Source organism: Pithys albifrons, chromosome 5 (genome assembly GCF_047495875.1).
Source record: "Pithys albifrons albifrons isolate INPA30051 chromosome 5, PitAlb_v1, whole genome shotgun sequence".
NCBI lineage: Eukaryota > Metazoa > Chordata > Aves > Passeriformes > Thamnophilidae > Pithys > Pithys albifrons.
The window spans coordinates 52759042-52781285 of record NC_092462.1 but is presented as its reverse complement, the minus strand read 5'-3'; the positions used below and the strand labels follow the sequence as shown (position 1 = coordinate 52781285).

General features: G+C 39.3%; 1 protein-coding gene across 1 annotated transcript; it reads left to right on the top strand.

Moving 5' to 3' along the window:
• The first annotated feature begins 2244 nt into the window (after positions 1-2244).
• PGM2 (phosphoglucomutase 2) lies at positions 2245-20246 on the top strand. The gene is made up of 14 exons (XM_071556654.1): positions 2245-2416; positions 6760-6927; positions 7690-7796; positions 8075-8159; positions 9092-9175; positions 9940-10133; positions 10842-11031; positions 11707-11804; positions 14265-14445; positions 14564-14657; positions 15598-15727; positions 18154-18343; positions 18948-19081; positions 19834-20246. The coding sequence occupies exons 1-14, from the start codon at positions 2345-2347 to the stop codon at positions 19934-19936; spliced, it is 1830 nt and encodes a 609-aa protein (XP_071412755.1). The 5' UTR covers positions 2245-2344; the 3' UTR covers positions 19937-20246.
• The last annotated feature ends 1998 nt before the right edge of the window (positions 20247-22244 follow it).

Below are 22244 nucleotides of genomic sequence, written 5' to 3'. Positions count from 1 at the left end.
TTATTCAATGAAAGCCATATTAACTTGTTCTTTAATTCTGGCAGAAGGACCACAATCAATTCTCCTGAATGAAATTCAGTCACCTCTTTTATTTTCAATTTTGCAGCTGAGGGCAGATTTGTGAGAAGCCAGAGAGGGGCAGAGGCAGAGGAGCTGGGCTGAATTATCATTAACAAAGTGATAGAGAAGACAGATTATTCCAAAAGCAGCCAAACAACATATTTTTGTCTGATTTTCTTACTCTTCAGTTCCATGGATGTTTCCTCTCAAAGTTTTTCCAGAAGGGTGTCTTAACAGTTATTTTACTGATCAGTAATGAATATCAGAAGGATATTCATTAACATCCTTGCAAGTGATGAATTTCCCTTGTGAATGCATTTCTCTTGTTCACATGCATTTTAGTAATGTACTAATTAACTTTGAAAGGTTTCCAAGTATCTGTACAAGTCATTATTTATGTGAAAATTTATCCTAGAATCCTAGAATGGTTTGGATCATAAGGGACACCCTAATGATCACTAAATTCAAACACCCTGCCATGTGCAGGGACACCTTCCACTAAACCAGGTGGCTAAAAGCCCCATGCTACCTGGTCCTTCTCTGGGCAACTTGTTCCAGTGCCTCCCCACTCTCACAGTACAGAATATCTTCCTAATACCTAATCTAGACCTACCCTCTTCCAGTTTAAAGCCATCACTCCTTGTCCCATCACTACACACCCTTCTGAAAAGTACCTCTCTGGCTTTCTTGTAGTCCCCTTTAGGTACTGGAAGGATGGATGCTCTAAATTCTTCCCAGAGTCTTCTCCATGCTGAACAACCCCAACTCTCTCAGCCGTTCCTCATAGGAAAAGTGCCTCACCCTTCTAGTCATCTTCGTGACCATCCTCTGGACACACTCCAGCAGGTCCATTTCCACCTTAAGTTGGGGACCCCAGAGCTGGATGCAGTACTCCAGGTCAGGTCTCACCAGAGCAGAGTAGATGGAGAGAATCACTTCCTTCAAGGTAAAAACTTACCAAGGTACTAATTTACCCAATTAGTATTCATTGTAATCCATCACACATGCCATCAATATGTGGGTTTAGTGTATAACACTTAGAAATAAGACATTTCAGCTGATAACAATGAGCAGCTTCAACTTGAAAGAGGGTAATAGAGAGAAAATTTCTTCACAAATAAAAAGAATTCTTCAACATGAATAACATATTTACAACATAGAACAAGATCATTTTAGCCTCCAAAAATCAGAATGGAGTTTGCCAACTTTCCACAGCACTGACTACGATCCATCCAGGGTTCATCTGGGTAAGCTTTATGAATGGCCCATGATGTGAGGCCAGGCTGCAGTGTGCTTACCCAGAATAAGAAAAAGTAGAGCACTGTAACTGTGACTTTCATAAAGAACTTTCTATGGTTGACTGGTTGGCAATGAAAAGAAAAATAGAAGTCATGTTAAGTTCTGAAGTTTGAGACTAGCACTAAAAAAATTCATGTAATAGTCCCTCTTGCATGCCCTTGGCTTGTGGAGAATTCCAGGTGTTCTGGAGTGTATGGCACAGCACAGCAGAAAAGCTGGAACTTGGACTCCAGGCAGTTTCCCTCTTTGCCTCCAGGTGAATATAATGTGTTCGTATTTTTGTTATGGGAAGGATATTTTTAAGATGTCAAAACCCAGACATGGCTAAAAACTTTTTGGGGTCCTTTGTTTTGTCCTTTCCATACTATCCCATTGCAGACAGTAAAGATTAAATACAGATAGCACATATGTATTTCATGCTTAAAGCTAAAGAAGATTACATTTGTATTTTGCTTATAATCTTTATCGCAAATTAGAGTTCTCCCGAGGTATCGCTCATTTTTACTGACTTCAAAAAGGAATCTCGGTAGCCTTAGTCCAATGCCCGTGAAAAGTTACAATTTAACAACTGCGTTGTTTCCTTCTGCCAGGCATGCTGCGCAGGCGGCTCGGCTGTTCACCGCAGAGTTGCCGCTGGTATTTGGGAACGCCCCTGCTCGGGGCTCCCCCGGTGGCGGGGCACTTGCCTCTCCAGGCAGCACCCCCGGGCGCCCCGCGGACACGCATAGACACGGCTCAGCAGGTACATCACTAATGCCCCTCTCTGCCCGAGGGCCGGAGGGCGGCCCCGGCGGGCGGGGCGGAGGCGGGGCGGCCCGGCACGGCCCTGACCCTGACCCGACCCGTGCCCGGGCAGGCGGGCGGGGCGGAGGTGGGGCGGCCCGGCGCGGCCCCGCGGGCGGAGCGGAGCGGGCGCTCCGGAAGAGGGAAGGAGCGGAGCGGCGGCGGCGGCTTGGGTGGTGTTGGCGGCGCGATCGGGATCGGGATGGCAGCGCGGGACTCTGCCGGGGATGCGGCGCTCCGCCGCGCGGCCGAGCAGTGGTTGCTCTGGGATAAGGTAAGGGGCGGAGGGCACTTCCCTTCCCCGCGGGAGTGGCGGGGGCTCCCGGTCAAGGCAGGGACTTGGTGGGGCGATGGTGGGGACGCAGGCTGGAGAAGGCTCAGGAGGCACGGGGTAACTCCCAGCTGTTGTCTTGTGCCGGTGCTGGGTGCGGTGAAGGCACTTGCTCTGCTTCCAGAGTTCTCTGGCCGCGGGGTGCCCTCCCTCCAGCGCTCCCGCCTCGCAGCGAGGGTCGGGATGCGGGTCTGCCGGCCGCCCCACCCGGTGCCGCCCCCGCGGCTCTGTCACCTTTAGAAGCAGCCCCGCTTTCATCTGGAAGTCCCCCCAGCTGGTCTTTCAATATCGACACTCTCTGGCTTTCAGTTGTCTTGAATACCTTTTCCAAAAGGCCCTGTATTGTTCCGAACCGCTTGTACTGCACGGACAGTCGATAGACTTAAGTTATTAAAGGCCAGCATACATTGCAGTATTGTCTGTCTCGCAGTGTTAAAAACCTCCTGGTACCTCCAAATTTTTGTTAACTAAAATACTGATTCCCAAAGACAGGTGGACTAGCTTCAAAACCAAAAGGAAATGCAGAATTTGCCCATCCTCTGGGGGTTTTTTTCAGGTTATCCAAAAAGTTGCAAGTTATGCAGTGCTTAGTGATTCTCACTGTTAATAAAATAACTCTTGAATCTTCAGTATTGTTTGGCTTCATGTTCTTTCTCCCTTTTTCTGCTGTTGCTTGGGAATAATTTAGCATGTGTTGTTTCCCTTCTGTTAAGGCTTATCTTTGTCTTCTGTTTCAGTCTTGACAGCACTATATGCAGAAGTAAAATCACATGTGTATTTCTATTTTCCCCATATCCAAAGAAATGTCTTGCCATAGCGGTGTTCTGGAAATGCTCACATAGTTGCTTTCTGCTGCAGTTCTCACTGAGATGCAGGCCTCTATTGGGGTGTTTGGTTTGCATTTTTTATGTCCCTATTCACAAAATGTGTTAATTTGGCTGTATGGGAACACATTGGCCATTGCCCCACTTCAGTCACTTAAGTGACTGCCTGGGACTCAGCACTGTACAATGCTCCAGCATTTTGTGCAGCCTGTATACTTGTTTGGTAAGGCAACTGCTGCTTATTTCAAGATTATCAGTGAAAACATACAATAATTCTAAAGACATCGTTAGAAGTACCTCAGGGTTGTTGTGATTCCTCATTAAAGATCATTCAGGTATTTAACTGATCAGTTAGCCAGCTCTGGTTTTCTTAATGATAGTTCAGTGCCAAACTAGTCCTCCTTTCAGAAAGGCTAATCACATCAAATGACAATAAGCTTTTGTGTCTTTTTCCCCCCTAATTGAATTGATTTTGAGAAAACAGTTTGGTTTTAAAGGGCCTCTTATTTGCATAACTCCCCTGACTAACATTAGTTATATTTCTATCTTCTGTGTAATGATTTAGTTTTCAGCTGGTTATTCTGATTATTTTGATTATATTATTTTCCCTCTGGAAATCTAATGCAATATCCATTATAGCATCTTTACTTTTGAAAGGTTAGCTCTTTGTTAGTGCTTGTATCTTTGACTCTTTAATAATTGACTGGTGTACAATATCCATTGCTGATTGCTCAAAAATGATGAGGTATTTTAATTTCTCAGGAACCTGTTACGTGTTTGTATTGAGCAACAGAAGAATCAGATATAACCCTTGTCCATTTACTCTGATATAAACAAAAAAAAGGTTCTTTTTGACATGCAGAGATAGGTTAATATTTAATGATGATAAGCAGCATGTTTCTTACAAAATAATTCAAGTTTGCAAGAGCAAGCCCTTATGTCTGAGGGCAGTCCTGCTGACCTAACAGGAAGTTTCTACCTAGATGGCAATTACTGTGCTTGTTAACAGACTGTTTTCGTCATAGCATTCATTAAAGTAATAGCATATTTTTCATTTTTTCTATTATAAATCATAAAATTATGAACAGAAGTAGCTTCTGTAAAATCTATTTCATCAGAAGTTTTCCCTCTACTCTAAAACCTTGTGAGGACTTCTGTACTGATTATACCTCTCTGGGCCTTCCTGTAGTGTCGATTAAAGTAAATAACTTGAGTGTTACCAGGTGATGTTCAAGCTTATTGCGCTAGTGGATATTAACTCAGTATTAAATCATCTGCCACTGTATTCACAGAGCTTGGTATTCCTGTACTCACATCTGGTATAGTCTCAGAGTAGAAAAAGTGTAACTTGAGAGAACCAATAAGAAAGAAGAAACCAAGCACTTTATTCTTCAGATACAATTTGATCCTTCTTTAGTAGAGATGCTGTATAGTTTGTTTTAAGCCAAAACTAAGTTTATTTTTTTACTTAGCTTCATATGATGGCATCATAACATTCTCCACCAAAAACCAGGCAGATTTCTAAGGAGAATATAGCCATAAGCAATTACAACGGTAACTCTGAAAAAATCCTTCTGCTCTATTGAACAGACTTGAGCTTGGCTTTAATCATCACTTGGTGGGGCATGAAGACAGGCAGGGGGAACAACCCAAATCACTAAATTAATGCAATCTGGTTTTCTCTAGCAAATGATATGAATTGAAACTCTTAAGATTGAGGCAGCCACCTGGACATGTACAGCTGTCTACCAGACTTAAAAAACTGGAGGATCCCTCTAGTTTCACAGCAGATACCAAACCTGGGAAATTCCTCTAATAACAACAACCAAAAACCTTCTTGTCTGTGAGAATTGCAGGATCTTCCTAGTGTCCTTCTGTTTTGGCATTACAACTTTTAGTCTGTCAAACATTTATACAGATGAATGCAGTATCTACATAAAGAGATGCTCGTTTCAATGCTAAGGGACAACTTGAGTGCACGAAGTCCATGCAGGGGAATAAAAGGTGACTAGGCAGTGTACAAAGCCTGGTGCAAACAGCATCAGTCAGGCCTTACCTATGAGACATAGGCCTAATGTTGCAGCAAAAGGTTGAGGTCAACTTGTAAACAGCCTAAACTCAGAATGCCGCCCTATATATTCCGTAATAGCATAAAATTATATTTATTCTTACAGAATGTAATTACTCAATAATAATAGATAATTATGTTGAGCCTTCTACAAGAAAATGTCAGTTATGACACTCTTGGACTAGTAAACTGATAATTCTTAAACTGGAAATCAGTAATTCTGGGGTACCTAATTGCTTATTGTACTCAAGAAACTGGATTTTTTTAATTCTTTAGCTTATTCTGCATTATGTAGTTTGCTTATTAGCACCAAAGGCTCTTTAACTTTTTAAGTATTTATTTAAACTTTGTTGTTTGTCCTGCAGCAGGGGTGCACAGGTCAGTGATTAGGGCATCCTGACTCTGGTCTCAGTTTGATGTGCAGAATGCTTACACCACTATATGCAAGCTCACTCAGATATCTACTACTCTGTGTGTTCTGCAGCACTTTCTGAAGCTGCAGAAAATACATTTCTGCATTTAGATTGTTTTTTCCTTTTGCCAAGAGTGATATGCCTTCCCTTGCTGGAAGCCTACCTAGGTCATCCAGGCAGTAGTCTATGACTTTTATGAACTCATTTGATTGCCTGGAAAACAAAGCTTGTGTCCCTTTGGAAATTATAATCTTTGTACTCCAGTGTAAAGTGTGTGTACTCACACGGTGAGTGCCCTACCGCCTCTCCAGACAGCCCTGTTGCCAGGTGTGTGCCACCTGCCATCTGTCCTTGTGGCTCATCAGTTCTCAAGAAATCAAATACTGCACTTCACAAATGTTATCAGGATTGAGAAGGTGGGGCATACAGGACTTTACTAATTCCCGAAGTTTGGAAACAAAGAGTTTGTAACCGTATAGAGTCTACAGAAGCAATATACCAAGAAAAGCAGTGGAAATTAGAAAATCTTCACTGTTCACAAGCTGTCTGGCATGGCCCTTACATTGCCACTCTGGAGTCACTTTATTTAAGAAATTGTCTGTAGTTGCTAGGCTTTCTTCCTGATGGTTGTGCTTATTTTTACAAGCATTATGTGCAGATATGTTGGAAATTCTCATCTTTATCTTCTGAACAGTCTGCTTAGTTTTGCTGATGCTTCTGGTGTTAGCCAGTCTTGGGACAAGGTCATGATTTTTTTTTAAACTCTACATAGAGTGCTATGGAAGTAACAATTAATTCTTAATCATCAGCTTAACCTACTTTCTTAAATGTTTAGAATAGTTCTTGTGTTGTGATGACAAAAATTCTCTGAACTGTAAAAGTGTGCTTTTTATGTTTGTTTTGTTTTTAAAAACAGAAAACATTAAAATAGACATCTTGAAAATCTTTTAACTTCCAAAATGTGATATTTTGTATCTACAGAATCCAAAAACTTATGCGATCGTGAAGCAACTGCTTGTGGAAGGAAATGCTGGAGAACTGCAGAAATACTTTGGCTCACGAATGGAGTTTGGCACAGCAGGGCTCAGAGCTGCCATGGGACCAGGGATTTCCCACATGAATGACTTGACTATTATCCAGACAACCCAGGTATTGTGTTCAGCACTGTATCGTACTTCACTGGTTTTAGATATAAATGGAAGAGCCTCATTTATGTAAAGCAAACAAGTATTCTGTGAAAAGGTAAGTTTTCTACTACTCCCCCAGTTTTCAGAAGTAATGTAAATGAAACTATTAAACCACTAAAAGAAGTGATTTTCCGTATTTAATTTCCAATTTAATTTATACACAGCTACAATTAAGCTCAAACATAGCAGTTAGTCCTGATGTAACAACTCCAAAAAAAACCCCAAGGTAGCCAACATTTGGCCAAGCTTTGTGTGTGTTGGACATAAATTTACATAAAGGCAGTGAAGTCATATATACATAGATCCTAAAGTAGATCTACTTGGGGAGAGCTTAAAAATGCCCAGAACCTTAAATTACTGCAACCTGGAGGGGTGGTGTATCATGTCCTAAATAGGTGTCATTATTAAGGGTGAGAATTAAGACAGCTAAATCATTTCTCAAAATCTGCAATTCAGACTGATCACATTACCTGTTCCTTTTTGAAGTTGGGTCTGATATTTTGAAAAGTACTTAAATACTGTCTGGGTTTGCAATATTGATTTGAAGATTTCTGATATTTCTTGATGTTTATTGGTCCTGGACAAGCTGAATCCCAGAGCAGTTTCTTGAGATGCTGTGTGCACTCAGCTTTCTAAGGCGTCAGCATCTTAGCAATCAGCTTAATGCAATGATAAATTAAATATTAAGATTGGGTTAATGAGGTGGATTTGATGTTGTCTTCAGGGATTTTGCAGATACCTTGAGAAGAATTTCAGTGACCTGAGAAAGAGAGGAGTTGTGATTGGGTTTGATGCTCGTGCTCATCTTTCCAGCGGAGGTAGTAGCAAAAGGTAATTTTTAGGTTCTAGGTATTTTGTGATCCATTATGCTTATTGCACACTTCAACTGTATCTTTTTTCTGTAGAGTGAATTAAGGGATTTACAGTACTTTTACATTCTGGTAATGCCAAAGTAGTTCTTAGAGTTGTTCTTTGTCTATTGAGAATAGTGAGGGAACACATTTAAATTGGATCTGTATGACTGGGGTGGGAGAGAAAGCTGTGAATTCTAGGTTACTAATAGGTGAGAAAATAAATATATTCCCTTGGCATCTTTTCTTCCTGTTTAGATTTGCAAGACTTGCTGCCAATACCTTCATCAGTCAAGGAGTTCCAGTTTATCTGTTCTCTGATATAATACCAACTCCCTTCGTGGTAGGTTTTTCTATTACATCTTCTTATATACTGGATCTTTTTATATATACACAAAGTCTGTCAGATACTTTGCATTACTTACAGTAAGGATAACTGGATAAATCACTTTTCCTGCAGTTAGTCTTCTGCTTTTTTAGCTATGTTTACTTTACAACATCCATAGCAAGGGAAGGGAGAATGCGGAATGTCAGTCACAGTGAGATGCATTACTGTTCATTCCTGCTCTCAGGCAAACTTGTCTTGTAGTAGACATTGTTGCTGTGAAGTCTGAAGTCTGAAACATGCACCCACATTTAGTTTTATGATTGTTGTAGATTTGGGGTCAAATTCTTCATAGTGTAGTGTAAGCAGTGTTGTAAGAACTGCAGTGGATTGCATTTCACTAGTAAATAAAGAGCCAGGAGTAAACACAAGTTGGACCTGTGGTCACAAAGAATGCTTTATTTTTAATTCACTCCATCTGTTTTGGGCTAATTTATAAGAGCTCTCTACAGAAATTCTCTTCTGAACCATGATGGAGTAGTTGCTCCACAGGCTGCTCTCAAAAGACAGTGACTGCTCAAGTTGTAGTTCTCTGTCATTACCCCAACAGACCTGGCACCCTGTAAGACCTTCAGTACCTCAAGTCATTCTACAGTTGGCAACACGTGCATCTGCTTCCTTCTGTAAAAACACCACTCTAGAGATTCACAAAGCATCTGAAACAACACTAAGAACATATAAATGTAAAAATGCACAAGTAAAAGCAAGGACTAAAGTTGTGCCACATGGGGTCTAGTGGTGCAAGTACTACTTAGCTTTGCTTTGGGGAGTCAATGTGCAGAAATCACATCCTGGCTTTCTTTTAGTTCAGCAGTATGGAAGTATTACATACGTATAAGAATAAATATTATGTTGCGCATTCCACTTCAGATAACTATCTCTTTTTACAGCCATATACAGTAACTCATCTGAAGCTTTGTGCTGGAATTATGGTTACAGCTTCACATAATCCAAAACAAGACAATGGTTACAAGGTATTCCTATTTCTGACTTTTTTCAAACTTTTTTTTTCCATGTAGAGAGACTAATGCTATTGTATATAGTTCCTATCATGGTATAGACTAAATTAATTGCTAGTCTGATCTCTACCAGATGTATGTAGTTAAAGCTAGTAGCATGTTATACTAATACCATAATTAAAATTTTTGCTCCAGAAAGCTGTAAGTAATATCGTTGCATACTTTGGAACTCTTTAAAATATTAGCCTCTTTTCAAAAGCATTAATTATTTCTCTAGTTCATGAATTTAAAAAGTTTTGCAAAACTAGAAAATTCAAAACATGTACAGCTTAATGAGTTCCATTAACTTTTTTGTAGTATATTTTTCTTTTACTGAGTGACAGAGTTATCAGTCTAAGGTTTTTTTCTATGAAAGAAATCTGCTTTCCACTGGAAAAAAAACCCCATGTCTGATTTACATATCCACCAGTCATTTCACAGATGGGGTAGTCATATGCAGTTTCCAAAACACAAAAATGGAATTTTTCTCAATAAATGACTGGCTCTTGTTTTGTATTCCATTATGGATCTTGATATCTTTTGATAAAATAAACCAGCTGTTTTTTATAGAGCAAAAATGGGATGTGAGAAGAAACATCGAAAATATAAACAGGAGAATGCTCTGGATATACCTAAGCCTGATTTACTGTAATACTCTACTGAATGTAGTGCACCTTAACAAAGTAACAAAACTGTCTTATAATATTAATGATCAAATACCCACTCTATTTATTATTTAGGTTTACTGGGAGAATGGTGCTCAGATCATTTCACCTCATGACAAGGGAATTTCTCAGGCCATTGAGGAGAATCAAGAACCGTGGCCTCAGGCTTGGGATGACAAACTGATTGACAGCAGCCTGCTACTTCATGATCCATATGCCACAGTCAATAAGGAGTATTTCAAAGACATACAAAAGCAGTGCTTTTACAGGTGACTGGTTTTAATTCCTTATTCTAGTATGTCAGCAGGGCAGTTTAAATTGATGGAAGTGAGGGTGGCCACGATCCTGCCATGCCCAGTTCTGCTTTGCCTTCTCATAATCATCTGTGGTAGCACTGGCTGCTGTGTGGCACTGTAGCAAGACAATTCATAAAGCTGGCCTGGCAGAAAGGTGGTCTCACTCTGTCGTTCTAGCCTTGCTTGTGCTCCTGGTGGCCTTGAGTGCCTTGCAACAGCCTATTCCTGTCCTTCGCTCAGTAAAATCTTTCCTCAACAAAATGGAGTGGATGCCTCTCTTTGTGATTAATATTTAGAAGTGGTTTATGTATTAGATGAGCAGCAACCTTTTTAGACCTGCTGTGTTCACAGTCTTTGGAGCTGGTTTAAATGCTAGAGCTGGGTCTCTTTAGTCAGTTGTATTTGTTTTCCACTCACCTCCTTTGGGATGTGTAGACTGTACCATCTTTCTCATTCCAGTGATTTGCACATGCAAGGATGGTGGATATCAAGAGTGACTGGTATTGTTGAAAAATTAGGATAAGCCAATTTTCAAGCCATTACCTTTAAAATCTGACCTCCTTTAATTTATAGTTTTAACAGTGATACAGAATACTGTGTTGACTCTGTTTCCAAACATAATCATTTTTGTGCAGAACATTCTTCAGTATCCAAGTTTACTGTTAGTGTGTTTTGTTTCAGGAATATAAACAAGGAAACAAACCTGAAATTTGTTCATACTGCTGTGCATGGTGTGGGTCATAAATTTGTGCAGTTGGCCTTCAAGGCATTTGACCTTAGCCCTCCTTTTGCCGTGCCGGAGCAGAAAGATCCTGATCCAGACTTTCCCACAGTGAAGTATCCAAATCCTGAAGAAGGCAAAGGTGTTCTGGTAAATAGATTTATTTTTAAGTAGTTGCAATGTCTTTCACTGTCTTTCCTTTTTGACAGAAGTCACAGCTATAGATATTGGTTGGAGGTTTTACTTTGTTTCAGTTTTTATAGCCTTACATTTCTGAAGAGTTAGCTGGTCCCCTTTCATTGACATAACTATTTGAACCAGTGAGGTAGTAATTAGCTATAACTTTCAACTGCTTTGTTCTGTGCTCTAACAGAATGAGCAGCATCTGCACATAGAACAAAGTGGTAGTTAATTTTTAAAAAATAATAATAATTTAAAAATTGTCTGAGTTTTGGAAGATTTGTACAATTTAGGTCTGAAATACAAGGACTAATTTGTTCTGATACACCACGAGGGGGCAGGAGAAGTCCTGGCAGATAGTTAGAATTTCTGTTGCTTTTTCTGCTACACATTGTTTTTGAAGGATCTCATGAATCTAAGTAGCTTTTAGCTCAAGCTGTAGAAGTGAAATGATGTAGGTAAAGTCAAATGTCCTGACTGTGTTCTACTATTGCCAGGCTAGGGCTATGGGTTTTGAAAAACACATAATGATTTGGGGTGTATGAAATTAAATAAATCAGGAAAATTATTTAAAATCTGTAAAGAAAGTGAAACTATTATTCAGTACTATTAACACTCATCTGGTCTTGCTTGCCATTTTTCCAGACATTGTCTTTTGCTTTGGCTGAAAAAGATGGGGCAAGAATCATTTTAGCAAATGATCCTGATGCTGATCGACTTGCAGTGGCAGAGAAACAAGAGAGGTATGATAATGAAGAAATGCAATCCATAGATATTTTCTACTCAAAGGCTAGGCTTATTTGGAAAATTCTTGCTACCTGTATTGCAGAGAAAGAATAATCATAATAGTAGTTTTTTGGATTGAAATAGAAATGTGACAGGACTGTATGAAGCAGACTACAGTTGGGGGCAGGACGTGAAATAATGATTAATATTAAACACTGTACAAAACCCTGGATAAATACTTGACACTTGCTGTCCTTGAGGCATGCACAGAACCATGTGAAATGTTGTGATTGTGCTGTACATTTTTAAAGGTAGGTTTTTGGTTAGAACTTTTTCATGTAAGACTGACAAAGATTCTTTTGTACTATGTTTATTAAATAGTAACTTGGATATTCAGGAGAATCCTTACACTGCCCCGATAATCTCTGTTCTTTAATAGGAGTTCCTTCTTTCTCAAATACTGTTAAACCAGACATTTTACTAATCATTAGATGATTTGTGCCTCTCTTGCTCTGTTTCCCACTTTGCATAATGTTACATACCTGCATTTCACCTTCAGGTTTGTCACTGTTTGGTACATCTTAGTGTAGTTATTTGTACTCTCCCCTTCAAGAACCAACTATGCATGCATTATTTATCTGTGTATACCCTGTCAAGGAATGGTATCACAAAAGGTAAACTTGCTCAATCAGAACTTATCATGAATTTTTCATATTCATGGAATGTAACCTATAGTTCTGCCTCACTATGGCCATCCCCTTATTTCATGCCCCCTGATATCCTGTACTTTTACAATGGTTCGCCTTTCTGTGTTGTGGTTTATTTGATGAATGAGAATAAGCTTAAGCTCTGCACTTGGTATCATTTCTACAAATAATGGTGTTTCTCCTACATCTACATTGGTAAAGCAGAAACTAATCTGAGCAGTTAGAAACCATAAATCTTTAATAAAAGTAAGTTTAAGGTTTTCAGCTCAGAGGGGAGCAGAAAAAAAATCTTCTGCTAGGCCAGGAGGAGAATGAATTCCCTATGCATGAGAGCCAGAAGAAGGATATAAAATAATGGCAACAGTCTTTGGTACCCAAGAGATGAGATGGGAACCTGCTAGATGTCCTCAGTGATTGTGGATGATGCAAGCAGTTCAATCTGTATCAGTCAGACAAATTCCAAAAACCCATTACAAGGAGACAATGCAAGTAGCTGTTTTGCTCACCAGGTAATCTCTTTGGGGTTTGGTGGAGCTCCAAAGGTGCCAGTATTTTCTTTGGGGTTTTGAAGTGCTTTTAAGCTCATTAACCTCCTAGCATGCATTAAACAGGCTTCTCTGTCTTTAGAAGAAGAATGGACTCGTTGGTACTCCCTGCAGTATCTTGGGCAGTATTATCTGGAATATCCATATTTTAATAGTTTTGGTCTGTGTCAGCCTCAGTTGGCAATTCAGCATTGAGGAAAAGGCATAAAAATCTTCACTTTGTGTGAGTTATGATGGGTTAAAGCAAGAATGCAAAATCACCCTTGGTTTTTGTCTGAAAACTTAGAGCTAGCATAAGCTTGAAGAGGGAGGTGTTAGTTTGTCATATTTTTCAGCAACGAGGGCTTGGTACTGTCATTCTCCTACCTCTTTGCTCATTGTTTAGTCAGTCTTAGTTGTCTCCTAACTTTCAGTCCTGTGTCCTCTCAGACTCCTGCTGTAGCTGTTCATACACTAATCAAATATTGATATAGGCTTCTACAGTATCTGTACTTCTTCTTTGACAGAAACTCCTGCTAGAGCACACTCTCTCAGCGCTCTTACACTAAGTTGCCGCTGTGCATTGCTTTGTGCATGTTGGTATCAATAAATGCAGGAGACTGAGTCTGCTTCTCTTTCACAACAGGTACTGTTTCTGTAGGTCATGGTTTTGTCTGTTTGGTAGTGTCTTTGTCCCCTTTTATGACTGGGAATTTTTGGAGAATTTTCACATTTGCCTTTCCCTTTTTTCCTCAGCTTTTCTGTTCTAGCAACACATGAATATTAATCTTTTTTTTACACATTTGAGATTTTTTTTCCAACCTTCTTAATCACCAACTGACGTATTTGTGATTAAATAAGAAGTATTTTTCACGGGATCAACTAAAAATACTGACCAATTGAGAATTGTATTTTTGTGTCTCTTTGCTTGTCTTAATCACTGATTTATATTCTATCTGCTGAGTACTTTTGTTTTACTTAAAATGTACTGGAAATATCACTGTTTCATCTTTGGATAAACTCAAGTTTGTACATATGATGGAGGAGAAAGGTAATCATTTCAGAATATTTGGGAGGAGGGAGGAATTTTTTTTTGTTCATAATGAACATATGATATCTTGTTACTGTTATTTGGAATTCAGAGGCAGTGATTTATTTCTTAATATGCATGTATAGAAGAACCAATTTTTTCCCTCCAGTATTATCCTTTGAAATCATGTACTTTCTATTATTTTTCCCCCTCTAGTGGTGAATGGAAGGTGTTTTCTGGAAATGAGCTGGGAGCTCTTTTGGGCTGGTGGATCTTCACTTGCTGGAAAAATAACAATAGGGATAATCATGCCATTAAAGATATCTACATGTTATCTAGTACTGTTTCTTCCAAAATTCTGAGAGCAATTGCATTAAAGGAAGGTTTTCACTTTGAGGTAAGCAACATGTTACATGATATTCCATATTCTTTTATTTACTTTCCTACACAGTGTCATATCTTTGTAAAACATTGCTTTTCTTTTAATTGCCTTCTATTTCTCCTCACTGCTGTAGGAAACACTGACAGGTTTCAAGTGGATGGGCAACCGTGCCAAACAGCTCATGGACCAGGGAAAAGCTGTTCTTTTTGCATTTGAAGAGGCTATTGGTGAGAAACAGAATATTGTATTTTCATATCCTGCAAAATAGTGAAAGTAGAACTACTGCAAAAAGTGACAGAATTACACAGAATCACAGAATGGGTCAGGTTGGAAGGGACCACTGGAGGTCGTCTTATCCAACCTCCACACTCAAGCAGGGTCCCCTAGAGCACGTTACTCTGCATTGCGTCTGGCTGGTTCTTGAATATCCCCAGGGAATGATACTCCACAACCTCTCTGGGCAGCCTGTGCTGGTGCTCTGTCACTTGTACAGGAAAGAAGTGAAATGTTAAAAAAAAAAAAAGTAAAAACAAAAGTAAAACTGGCAACATAAGGGTGCCCTCAACTCAATGGGTGTATTTCCAGTGAGAAACAGATAATAATCAGCTAAATCGATTGACACTACTGGGTTTAATCTTTTGTATCTCTGCCTAGCACAAAGTTTGATGTGAGCTAAGTAAATGTATCTTCAGTAGCATGACTATGTGGACTTGGACTGCAAGTTCTGTATAAGCTGTTTTAAAAAGAAACAAATGCATTTTGCAGACTTGAAGTTGTTTGTTTACCTGACAATTTTAAGCTAAGTTTAAACGTGAATAAAATAAAGTAAAAATGTATTCAAATTTATTTGCAAACTGTAAAGCCATGAATGAAAGCCATCAATAAAAGCAATGAATTTGTGAGCAGGAAATTGTAAAGCCATTTCTTAAGTATCTCTCTGTCTTGAAATTCCATTAAATACCTTGCTTATCAAAATTAACACTGATTAGAAGATAATTTTTTCTCCTTTTGTTTTATCTCTAAAATGTTCGTACTATGATAATGTGCATTTCTTCCTTAAAAGATGTTAGTTTGATTTTACCACCCCACCCCCCTCATTTTATTATATTTCATCTTCAAAATATGCCAAAATATGTCAAAACATTATATCTAATGTTCTTTGTTTAGGGTATATGTGCTGTCCTGCTGTTCTGGACAAAGATGGTGTCAGTGCTGCTGTTATAACTGCGGAGATGGCTAGCTTTTTGGCAACCAGAAATTTGTCTTTGTCTCAGCAGCTGAAAGCTGTCTATGATGAGTGAGTTCAATTATAATTGTTTAATCTTCAGATTTTCTCCATTTCATATACTGGGGTTAATAAGGATTCAATAGCAACCCATAGTATATGAAGAAATAAAATGTAGGTTAATTGTACTCTTATCGCGATTCTGTGCTAATAATAACCTTCCAGAAAGTGTTCCTGCCTCATGGGCATGAATATATTTATGACTTTGGTTTGTGTCTTTTTAAGGTATTTTAAAACTAATACTGCTTTAGTAATTCCCTATTGGTTAATGAGAATTTTGTTTTTATTTGCTTGTCTGGAAGGTTTTTTCCATTTTGGAAAGTTGGGCACTTGGGTCCTTTTACAGAAGATTGGATGGTGTTTTGGCCAGCAGTATTGCTGTATTGTAGAGATAATAATACTTCTTCCTGCTTTAATGAGCGGGAGGCACAAAAAGGGTGATGGCAGAATGGGTCTAAGTAGGTCTGGCATATTTATGCTACTCATAGAAGCCAGCTTTCTTCTGTCCTTGCAGGGCTACTTGTGATTAAATTAATTCTAGCTGGCTCTAAGTTAGGCTTTTTTATGATATTATTCTGTGTTGTTGGGTTTGGGTTTTTTTGATGGATAGCTTATGTTGTTGATTTTGGCTGTACTTTCTGCTTCTGATTACTGAGATTGAGCTGATTATTTAGAAGTGCTGTGATTGTTTGCACAACTCTTGCCTGTTTACAGCTGGGTGTCCCGTCTGTGAGCTTTTAATATGAGGCACTACTTTTCTTTTGCTCTTGTTTAATAGCGATGATGGCTACTGGATTTCATGGGGAAGGAAGTGGGTTTTGTGGAGGTTTTGGGTTGTTTGTTTTAAAAGAGGGAGTAAGACAGGCTGGCTGATACTCTCCACCTCTTCATGTCTCTCAAACACTACCAAAGGAGTGGTGAAACCTGAAAAGAGACTCATGAAAAACTCCAGCCTTGCTGCTGCTTGTTCTACCAATCCTCAGAGTTCTCATTTGTGTGCAGCACCAACACAGCTATTGTACATAGCAGAAGTTTAGGTGGGTTTAACAAAAGGTACTATAAAAGCATGGAAGAGGAATTCATGCCTAGAGCTGCAAACAGAGCATTTCACATGAGAATTCCCTTATTACTAGTAGCTGGAAGTTCATATTCAAAGAATTATCCTTCTGTGGCTTGGGCTTTTTAATTTTACTTTTTTAAAATACCAATTCAGTAAACACCTGCTTCAGGTTGCCCTCAGAAAATGTAACTGGGCGGAATTGAGTTGTGCAACAGTGCTGTAGTACAGAGCCACTGAAGAGGACTCTGAGTCAGAGCTTCTTTAGCATTAAAGCACTCTGTAAGTTGTCACTGCACATAGTCCACTCTGTGAGAAAGCTAGAGATACAGAAAAGGATACAAATCTGCCCTATTAAACTGCTGCTTGATAGCTGTAACTGGAAGGAAGGTTCTTGTTTTGTTTTGAGGGGTTTGTCTGTGATTTTAGTTTGTTTGTGGCTAGTATCAAGTTGCAGTTTTCTACTTCTTACTACTTTATTCTTTGTCAGATTTACTTTGTGAGTTACTGTTGAAGCAGAAGAAACTCTACTCATGCACTTCTCAAAGAAGTAAATGCAGATCAGGAAAAGGACACAGTCCTAGTAGGCTTATCAATTCTTTCAGCTACAGGTTAGGTTTTGTTCATTCCCTCGCTGAATTCTCAAGATTGATTTAACTACTATTAACCTTCCAGATGTCCATTTAGGTACAAACGTGAGGTTGTTTAAGGAGTCTTACAGGTTTCTAGTGTGAACATCCCAGCACTAACAAAAGATTCTGCCCCTCAGATTTTCACTGGCATCAAGGGTATTTATCAAGTCTTGATCTGTAGCAAGAGCTCACTTAAACATCCAGTCCAGGCTTGTATGTTTTTCAACAACATAATATTTTGAAAAGTCAGTGTTAGCGGGTCATTTGTCTGTGATGCAGTTTCTGCATCACATTACCTGGCATCAAATAGGTGAGGTAAAGAGGCGACATTCAGAACAGTTTGGTTTAATGGAAACACTTTATTGAAGTTTGATTGGAAAAAAACAGCCTAGAATTTGTTTTACTTAGACAAGATCAGCTAGAATCTAGTCAAAGAAGCTATTTAGATGTAATCTCTTCCTATGGTATTTAAAGCTCTTCAAGGCAATGGTATCTTTTTTCTTCTGATTTTGCAGTCAAGTTTCTCAGTTTTAGTCATTAAAAGGAAAAGGCATCTGCACAGAAGTTTCTCTTTAAAGTATGTAAATTAGGTCAATTAAGCTGTTGAGGCCTTCTTAAAATTGTAACTGCTACTACAGTTGGGTGACTATGGGTATAGAGACTTGCTTTATGGAAGGTTGTATAATGTTTATGGTGTACACCTCCAAGAAGAACATTGCTTCTTTGGTTCACTAATACTGTCTTCACAGATATGGCTTCCATATTACCAAAGCTTCGTATTTCATCTGCCACGATCCTAAAGTTATTCAGCAGCTTTTCGACAACCTTAGAAATTTTGATGGGAAAAACACATACCCAAAATCTTGTGGTAGATTCAAAGTTTCTGGAATAAGGGATCTAACTACGGGGTATGATAGCAGCCAGCCAGACCAAAAGGCTGTAAGTATCTTTCTAAATTACATATAAATCATATGCATATGTATATGCACATACCTTAAAAAATTCTATGCAGAAACACTGTACTGAGTCATAAAATAAGTTAGATTGGGGGTGATTGTTTTGCCTTGGTGAGAGGAAATGAAGTGGGGGTGGTGTTTGGGGTTTTTTGTTTGGTTTTGTGTTTTTCTCTCCAAGATGACAGCCTGTAAAGGGTGGTAGGAGGATCCTGCTGTCTTGCTACAGTAATTTTGCATTATCATCTTGTGAGTGTGAGCTAAACTGCCTAGTGAGATGTGGCTTTGGGTTCTTTAGGTTTCCACAATATCTGTTTCTTTTTCTCCTGGGAAATGCCATCAGAGAGCAATTTCTATTCACAGTAAAAATGTTGACTAGACTTTAAATGGGCTACCTAGCAGTGATGTACTGCTACTAGATTGCAGGTTGAGGACAAGGCTATCATTTTGATCTCAAGACCACAATGATGAAGAAAACAGAACTAAACTTTAGTTGAGCTGATCTTTTTGTTACATGATATGACATTCTGTCATGGGTTTATATATAGTCTCTTTCCACGCTTCTAAAAAAATATTCTTAATATTTCTAGATACTTCCTACTAGTAAAAGTAGCCAAATGATAACATTCACTTTTGCTAATGGAGGAGTGGCCACAATGAGGACCAGTGGGACAGAACCAAAGATCAAATACTATTCGGAACTTTGTGCACCTCCTGGAAACAGGTACTGTCACTTACAGCAGTAAATTGGGTGTTATAGAGGCTGTGTGGATTCTTGGTATTGTTTCAGTAGAATAGGGGCTCTCCATGATTAAATATAACTAAAGTAATTATTTGATTGAATGTATTTGCATAAAGCTTCAATTCTGCAAAATTTGTTGATGCATTCTTGTTGTCACTGAAATTCCTTTGAACTCAGCATTCAGTAACAGTATCAGAAAAACCATTCTGCCTTAAATGAAAGTATTTATACCCTCTTTCCACACACATAGTTGCTTTAAAATTATATAACCATATACAAACTGTTCTAATATATTTCAAACCCTTTTATGTTTAGTAATTATATCCTTGACTGATAGCCTTGAAATCAATTAGGCCTAAAGATTAGTAATTATTAACTTATGTAATGAAAATAACACTTTCTCACAGATGAAAATTCATCTAAAAATACTGTTAAAAATATAAAATGTACACTTCTAATTGCATACATTTAGTAATAAAAGATCTTCTGAACTCAAATTGTTCTAGGTCAGGCGGAATTGTGAGTTTGTGTTTCTCCATAGTCTTCATGCACATCAGTTGGAAGTGAATATCAGGGCATTACCTAAAGATATCAAGTCTATACACTTTTAGCATTAATAGAAAATATTCATCTAAAACAATGCATCAGACTTAAAAATTCTTCAGACTGAGAATGTGCTTTTAGCTTCTCCACTGTGACACTTTTCCGTGTTTGTGTGTTCTTTTTTTTCACAGTGATGTTGAGCAACTGAAGAAGGAACTAGATGAATTGGTCAACGCTCTTGAAAAACACTTCTTTCAACCAGAAAAAAATAAACTTCAACGAAAAACTGAGTAAAATAGCAAAATTTAGTACCTTAATTGGTTTTTGCAGCATTAGAAGTACATTGTTTAAGATGTTAAGGATTTTTAGGACCAAACAGCTGAGAACTCAGACTAAAAAGACTTCTGCTTTTACTAGGAGTTATTTTGGGTACTCTTGGATCCAATATCATATTTTGCAAGGAAAGTACCTTTATCCTTAAAGGACCAAAAAACCCCAGTCAATTGAACTAAGTTTTATGCACTAAAAGTTGACTGCAAATGTATTTCAATAAAAACTTGTTTTAATTAAATATTATAAGTAATATTCTAATTTCTGAAACACAGCCTGTTTTGTGGGTACTTTAATTTCTTTTGTGTGTATATAATCTGATAACACTCTGCAACTTTGTCCTGGTTTAGATTTGCAAAGCAAGTTCTATTGTTAACAGGAAGTACTGAAAGCCTGTGGTGAGACTTTGACAAACTTGGGGCAGATGTTTCAGAAGTAGTGCTCTGTCTTGAGGATTTTGGCCCAAATAAAAGGGAAACTCACAGCAAAGTTGCTAAAGAAATATTTGCTGTGGACTGTACATCATATCCCAGGCCACAGATACTAAGTGTACTAAACTATCTTTTAATACTATAAACATATTAAGATAGTACATCTACATACAGCACCTTTCTGTTGCCTCACTGAACTAAGCATAATTATTTCAATGCATACCCCAGTTTTTGGAAGGCCTGGCGTATACTGTTTGCTTCCATGACTTGGTGCACAGCTCTGCATGTCTAATTTACAGCAGAAGTTTCCATTTTATTGCATGCTGTTGTCTGCACTTGCAGAGCCCAAGAGGGTTATTTAGAGGTTACCAGTTGACTTTAGTACAGGGCTTTTCTGCACTTTCAGTACTTGTTTTGGATATCAGTGTAAGATTCACAATGTACATCCTTAGACATGGAAAACTTCTAAGCTTTATTATCCTCACAGAAGCAAAGTTCTCTATCCTTGTTATTTTCAATGCAACTTGAAGATTGCAGCAGTTGTGCAGCTGGGTACAGGGAGAAACCTTTTGGAAAGCTGAAGAAATTTCTCAGCATTATGGTGGGAGGGATGCATGTGCCGTTAGTATTCAACAATCACCTGTTTCACCCTGTGTGCAGGTGCAATTGGTTGTTCAGGGAGAAAGCAATTTTTACCTGGTGGCCATGGGTTTTTTGGCTTCTGGGTAGTCGGTTACTGCAGCCTGGTGCCAGTCTATCACTGCCTACCTGGCCCCTATGCTCCTGAATGTCTGTGCCTGTCTCTATCACATGTCAGATTGGGAGGAGGAGAAGGCACAGGCACATGGTTCACAGAACAGCATAAGGGACCTATTTCAAGGTGCTGGCTGCATGAGAAGTAGAAGGGTGAATGTTTGGCCTATAGCTGAATTTCAGTCTTAGCAGAGTTGAAAATGCTGTTTGTGACTTAACTCACAGGCCACCCTTGCAAAACATGGTATCCTGAACTGCATTGCAGCCTGACCTCCAAAGCAAATGGCTCTTCACAAGCTCTCAACCCAGACTGCGCCATGCCTAGTTGTATTATATTGGCCAGTGCTTGCAAGACTACCTTGTTTGTTGGATCGCTGAGGACTGAGGGTCAAGATTAAGACAGGCCACTCAGCAGCAGCACCTTTGCCAGGGCATGTGGGAGTAGGGTCATACCATGCTGGGGTGTGCAGCATCTTCCAGCATGCTAAAGACAGAAGCTTCTTGAAAGAAAAAGGCTGAAGCAAGAGCTGTAAAACACTCCCTCAGCAGGATAAGTAGGCTGAGAGCAAGTAGTGCTAAAAACCTGTGGCACATGGGGTGGACTGCACAGCCCCCACCTGTGGTGCCAGTTCTATTTGACCTTAAAATGTAGTGTGAATAAATGCATTGCAGCTGGCCAGGTCAGCTGTGCTACCCAGCTGGTGAGATCCCCAGGTGTCTGGGGTCCCAAGCTAGAGGGCAGAGACACAGGAATGGTTCTGCAGGAGGCAGGCCTTGGGCATTGTCTTCAATTTGGGCATTGGTGAGCCATACACATGGCTAGGGAGCCTTGTGGCAGCCCTGGGCTTCCACTTGGGAGGTAATTCCCTCCACTCTGCTTTTGTGAGGACCCTACTTGGAGTGCTGCATCCAGCTCTAGAGTCCCCTGCACAAGAAGAACATGGACCTGTTAAAGCAGGCCCAGAGGAGAGGGCCATGAAAATGTTCAGAGGGCCAGAACACATGTGCTGTGCATAAAGGCTGAGAGAGCTGGGGGTTGCTCAGTCTGTAGAAAAGGCAGCTGTGAGAAGACCTCCTTTCAGTATACA